This window comes from Nestor notabilis, unplaced genomic scaffold, assembly GCF_000696875.1.
Source record: "Nestor notabilis isolate BGI_N333 unplaced genomic scaffold, ASM69687v1 scaffold7814, whole genome shotgun sequence".
In the NCBI taxonomy this organism is placed as follows: Eukaryota; Metazoa; Chordata; class Aves; order Psittaciformes; family Psittacidae; genus Nestor; species Nestor notabilis.
The window spans coordinates 84,001-90,376 of record NW_009925998.1 but is presented as its reverse complement, the minus strand read 5'-3'; the positions used below and the strand labels follow the sequence as shown (position 1 = coordinate 90,376).

General features: G+C 49.0%; 1 protein-coding gene across 1 annotated transcript in view; it reads left to right on the top strand.

Moving 5' to 3' along the window:
* Positions 1-935: 935 nt before the first annotated feature.
* Positions 936-6,376, top strand: part of ADAMTS9 (ADAM metallopeptidase with thrombospondin type 1 motif, 9) — a gene marked incomplete at its 5' end in the record, with an annotated part of 77,047 nt that continues 71,606 nt past the window's right edge. The window contains one exon of the mRNA XM_010013317.1: positions 936-1,098. Within this exon, the coding sequence (XP_010011619.1) occupies positions 936-1,098 (163 nt within the window). The remainder of the gene's footprint in view (positions 1,099-6,376) is intronic.

Genomic DNA, 6,376 nt, shown 5'->3' with positions numbered 1-6,376 from the left:
GGGTCTGGGGGGAAAAACTGCCACCCAGCGGCACCCCGGCGGGGAGGTCAGCGGATCAGACCCCGGGCAGGGACACCCTCCTGTTCCCGGAGTGCTGGCGAGGGCTGCAAAGGGGTGATGGGGGCTCCCTGCAACGCTGACCTCAGAGCCGTTCTGCGCCCCGGGGCAGGGGCATGGCCTGACGGGTGATGAAGGCAGGCTGCCTCGCAGCCCCTCCTGCCATCCTCTGCTCTGCTCTGAACAGGGATGTAAAGGGATGAGGAGAAGCTCCTAGCAGGGCTCATCCTTTTGGTGCCTTACAGCACCCAAGCTATCTGTCCCAGGTGCTCCCAGGAGGGTCTCTGTTGGTCTCCATCTGGTCTGGTTGCTCCCCTGGATGAGTGCATTCACTCCAACTAGTGCACGTGTGCATGGGCAGGCCTCCCTCCCAGTTACTAGTCATGCATCCCAGTCTAGGATGGCTTTTAGTCTTAGATATCTTCTTATTTACCTGCTAAATACCTAGATACATGCAACTAGGAGTGTTGGTGTTTTATTATAAACTGGGATTTCAGTGGCTGGACACCTCCCTCTGGTCCTTACATGTCTCAGGGAGAGTGATGGGGTTGCACTGAGACCTCCAACATACTGTGGCACCATCTCCCCTTGGGCAGGGGTGGTATGGTAAATGTCACTGGCATAGGGACAGGGTCTGGTAGACATGCCTGCCTTTTGTGCTTCTGGCCCATGGATTAATAATTTGCTTTCTGTAAATTGCAGTGTGATGGCTGCAGGGAGCAGTGCAGCCTGGTGTGGGTGTGATGGGACCTGGAGCTCACATGGGTCACTGGAGAACCGGGCACTCCCTCATTAACAGCTAATTGTGTTGGGTAGTCCTGCTCTGTGGTTTGTCATTGCCCAAAGCTAACTGCCTGTTCCTCTCTGGTCCCTCTCAGCTAGGCACCTTCAAGTCTGACGATGGGGACTATTTTGTAGAACCACTGCTATCACTCGAAGAACAGGAGTATGAAGAAGAACACAATAAACCACATCTAGTCTACCGACACCGGACACCTCCACTGAACTCTTCAGGGGACAGGCAGACTTGCGACACTCCAGGTACTCCTTCTGTTAACTGCTCTTGGTGACATGGCACCTATGAAAGGAAACTCATATGCAGTAAAACCAGTAGGTTTGTGTGGGGCAGAAGGGATGTAGAGTTGAGGGAGCGCTCTAGGAATGGTACTGTGTGAGCTAGGGTTGGGCTTGCGGTGCTTCTGCTGTCCTGGAGAGACGTGGTGTGCCTGTGCTTTCTAGTAATGGGTTAGAAGGAAGTTGTGGTCAGGAAAAATGTTAGGTTTCCGTTTTATCCCTGCTGTGAGGCTGGCAAGAGATCCTTTGGGCTGTCTTGCCTTAAATGTCCCATGAACCTTTCAACTTGCTTTCTGTCCTCTCCTACGTGTAATTCCTAACCATCCTAATCTAATTTGCTCTCTGTCTGAAACTGTGTTTCTGTCCTTTAAATGACTTCTTGGTCTTGCTGTGATCCTAGTTTTCCCTCCCCAAATGTGTTTGTGATTTGCAATGTCTTATTTCTTTCTAGTGGAAATAAGAAGGTCCTAACACCAACCCTGACAGTTCTTCCCTTATTAATCACTTTTCCATGGTTCATTTTCAAAGGCCTTTTTCCCTTATGGCCCTTCCTCCACCAGACCATCTTCCTGACCTCCTCACTCCCTCCTTCTAGTCTTTGCACATATGAAAGAGCACAAGCCTTTATCTCCCCTTCACTTGCCTTGGTGAGCAATAGCCTTGCTCCTACTGTCCCTATTATCTGCAGTGGCCTCCTGCTGCTCTCTGCTTCGTTGACTTCCTGATTTTCACGACTAATCCTCTCCTTTGGCAGCAAATAACTAAGTTCTCTCCTGATTCACCTGCTGTTTTGCCCTCCTCCTTTGGCCTACAGCTAGATCTACAGGAGCTTTAAAGTCTAAACAGAGTAGACCTTGACTGGCTTCCCTTGCGCAGGCTGCAAGCCACTCATGTGCTGCAAAGTAGGTGGAGTTGCTCAGGGAGTAAAGGTACCGCTGGAGGAGAAGCGTGGTGCCAAACTCAGGCTGCATTTGGCACGTGTGACTCGTTTGGCACCCATGACTCTGGATCGTGGCTGTGCTGTTGAGTTGTCGGTCTGTTCAGCTTGAACTGATCGTGCTAAGTCAGAAGATGCTCTGGTGCTCTGTGACCGGCCAGAGCTGATGCACTAGCAACATGTTTTTCTTCTTGAAGACATGTGGACACATGTGCACGTGCAGGCATATGTGCTGGGGGACAATGGTACCTCTCACAAGGCCGTCGTTGTTTGTTCTTCCAAGGGTTGCTGCTGGACTATGCCATTCTGGTTTCTCTCTTCCAGCTGTTTCTGCTCCCTTCTTTGAGATCAGATGCAGGAGACTCAGAACAGTTGGAAAGAAACATGGAATCTGGCACATTGCATCAGTAGCCCTTGGAGGAACGGAGCAGCAGATCACAGGACTCATTGAATCGAAGGTAGCTGGGAGGGCTCTGACTTTGGCTTGTGGACTTCACTCTGTGCTGTTATAACAGCCTGCTGTATTTCACCCCACTGTGACATAGCTTCCATTGAGGGTATTCTTTTGGACCATGATTCACAAGAATAATGCTCCATTTGTGGTATTACCTTTGTAGTGTATATCCCTCTCTCCTCTTTTCCAGCATGCTTTGCCTTGTGCTTGTATTTGCTTCCCTGCTCTTCACAGTTGCTTCATGTAGTGGAGGGAGACCTCGCCTCTCGAATACAAGCTTAAGGGTTCCAAATAGGTTTGACAGTCTTGCTTGTCCTCTTGTCCTCTTCCTCTCCATCTCTCCCTTTTACTATTGTCTAAGGTTTTGAAAGGGAACGATGTATGGTGAAGAAGTCCTGGTCACTTAATTTAAGTAGCAACTGCAGGGCAGCTTGGGCAATGCTGAACCTTGGTGTTTCCCTGCAGTTATATCTGGTGGAGAGAATGTATCTTGCATGTCTTTGGAGCAGAGGAGAAAAGCCAAAATGTGGTAGCACTCAGTGTTTTGAGCAGGGTGCATCTGTCACTCCTACCAGAGAAGAATGGTTCATGAGAGTTTGGAGGAGTTCATTAGAGCTGTAGGGTGTTGTGTTAATCCAGTCTTTCCTCCGAAGAACGTGTGAAAAGGTGCATTTGCTTTGCAGGCTTCTGGCAGGGATTGAAATTTGCTCAAAGAGGAAATTCGTGCAAGGGAAATCTTAGGTACCCACCCTGCAGTGAGCAAGGAGCCTGCATTGCCAGGCAGTGGGGCTATTAAGAACAGCTTTCTGATAGTCTTCTTCCTGGAAATGATTAATAAGCAACACACTGGTGTGCCCTTGCCATGATGATGTAATTATAGACTTATTGCAATATCCAGGAAAAGTTTCTCTTGTGAGTTGACTGACAGGTTGAGTAAAAGCTTTCATTTCCAGCAGTCTCCCTGGTGTTACTTTTGGTTTTCAGCATCCTCAGGTCAGCTTAGAAAAACAGGTATTTGATTTTCTGTAGAAGTTTTAATTAGCCATTTCCGATAACGATTTTGGGTCCTCTGACATACGAAATACACTGCAGATGTTCTGAAAAAAGGCCTTTCTTCTCTGAATGCTGATGGATATCGAATGTAAACTGTGCTCTGCATATGAACTTTCATAGCACAACACCAGGGTCTCCTGGCAATGCACTTCAGCGTCTGGCGTATAGCTCAGCCGCCGCAGTAAAAACTTTTGACAAAGTTTTCCTTGGGGTAACAGGTTAATGTAGTTTCAGTCATAGGAAATGGTGCAATTTCTCCTCCTTCCCTTCTTTTAGTTAGTGCTGTGAATCAATTTGTCATCTGGTCGAGGATCTGGCAGAATAATTAGTTGTGTTTTACTGAATAGCCCTGACGGGATGAAGACTTGGCCAGGTCGAGAGCGTGATGTCAGTAGGTGCAGCGTCGCTACCACCCATCGCTTCACGATAGCAAGCTCTTCCGATCCAAATTATTAAATATCCGCTTTTTTGAGGTGGAGGAGGAAGGGAAAAGAAATTCTGATCCTAAAAAAAGAAGAAAAGGAAGTGGCTCATTGCGAAGCTGGAGAGTGGAGCTTTCCTGCGCCCCGCGGAGGAACAATCTGACTCCGATGATAAAAGGCGCGTAGCTGCATCCTGCAGCACCGCAGGGAGCTGTGTCCCTCTCTGCTGGCCAGTACTGGGGGGCCAGCAGCAGCAATCTGACCCCCCCCATCCAGTCTGACCTCCCACCAGGAGCATACCAGCTATCCCTATCCGCTGGTTTCCATGTGAAACCCCAAAGATTTGGTGTGGCAGAGAGACATCCAACTCCAGATGCCAACAGGACGCTGCCTCTGGTCACCGCCTGAATAAACCACTTTGGGCCACCTCTTGCTCTGCATCTTGTGTCCCTTTCTGCTGCCTCTCCTTTCTCTCATGTTTCCCATGTTTTCTGTCATTAATATGTTTATAGGTATATTTTGGTGGTTGCCTTCTCTGGAGCTCTTCCAGTTTTGTTGGGTTTTGTGATAGCTTTAGCATTTTACTCAATCTTACTCAGCCATTCTACCAGTTGGCCACCCTTTGTTCTGAGACAGACGTGGCCTCCACCTGCCTGGTGCACCAAGCCACAATTGCTTTGTGTCGATAACTATAAATGCAAGAGTTGGGCTTTCTTGTCTCCCCACTATGCTGCATGCTCAGCTATTTCATTGCTTCAAACTTTGCCAATTCCTTGTTGCTTTTACTGTGACCCTGTTGTGGGACTCCTGAATGAACTCTTTTCGGGAGCTCCTTGTTTGTTCCCTCTGCATTCGTTTTGCTCCTCTCCTGATCTGTGCTTTCTATTTCCTTCCCAGCTTTGTTAGTCAAATACCTCCCTGTTTCATAATTCTTTTATATTCAAGACCCACCAGTGGCTGAGATGAATGAATCAAGGACTAAATCTTCAGCAAGCATTAACTGTTCCCATGACTTGTTGCCGGTCAGCCGTGCCCGTCCCGAGCCTGACGTGTCAGACGTGGGCTCTGAGGCTGCGTGTGAGGATCTTGCACAAAGTCCTGGCTCCTTAATGAGAGTGCTTAAAGTGGGAATATCCACCGCGGGCAAAACTCCTCATGCAGAAGCAGCAATAACACTCCGATGGTGCCAAACTAGTAGGAAGATGATTAGAGCTTTTCCTGTTTCTGGAGGAGAGCCAAGGGGCTGCAGCCAGCAAAGAGGCCTTCCAGCGATTTGTGCTGAGGTGGTGAGGTTTTGGAAGCGGGCTCAGAGGAGCACAGAACAGAGCAGATCTTACCTGGGCAGAGCTGGCTGCTGGTAGAGGTGGGAAAGCCCAGTGACTCAGCTGCTGAGGTTGCTTTCCAAAACCCACATGCATTACCAGCACAGAGAGCTGCTGGGCACAGCCTGGAGGCTTAGCATGTCCCAGAACCTGCCAGAAAGGGATGTAAAAGGGTCTCAAATTTGCAACTGGGTATTTAGCTGCAAGGCGTTAAAGCAGTTGGACTGCTCAGGAGGCAGCGCATGTGCAGCCATGCACAGCAGCTCCAAAATGACAAGGCCTGTGTGCTCATCTGGGTGAGGAGGAGAAAAGAAGCTGTGTGCGTGTAGGTTGTGTTGAGAAGGTTGCTGTAAAAAGCACAAGGCAGATCAGCAGCGTCAAGTCTTGCCACCGAGCTAGCGTGACACGGGCTTAATCAGTAATATGTCACTAATTTTTCAGCTGCATTAATGAGTAATTTGTAATAGATTATCCTTCCGTAGTAAATGTAACAACCCTTCACACTGAAGGTGACACTGGGGAGCCCCCAGAGCAAAGGAGTGCTGCCCTTTGTCTCGAGCAAGCAAATGGTGCTGCCAGCCCCATGATTGTGATCTTCTTTCTGCATGACAATTATCACCAACCTGCTCAGCCGTACAGATGGTTGTCATCTCCTCCTCATTGCCACCCAGATGCACAGAGAGTCATTGGTGAACCCGTGGCACAAGTAGGAGATGGTCCTGCTCTGTGTTCCTATGTGCTTGAGAAGGGGTGTCCAGGTTGAGGTTGATAGGGAGTGGGTCTGTTAATGTGTTATCAGTGTTGTGACCGAGAGGTGACATGGGGGAGGATGCGTTGGGGGTCTGGCACCATGACTAAAGCCTGACTTTGTCCCTTTCTATGTATCATGGTCTCTCGTTGGTTCAGGTGGGTGATAAGCTCTTGCTCCAGCCTGAGCTGTGGTTTGAGGTATATACCCAGTGTTAGGACTGCCAAGGGTGGGGACTGTGGCCAAACGGGCCAGAGGTGGAAAATTTCATACTCATTGTTCAGACCACTTATACGTGTTACAGTCTTA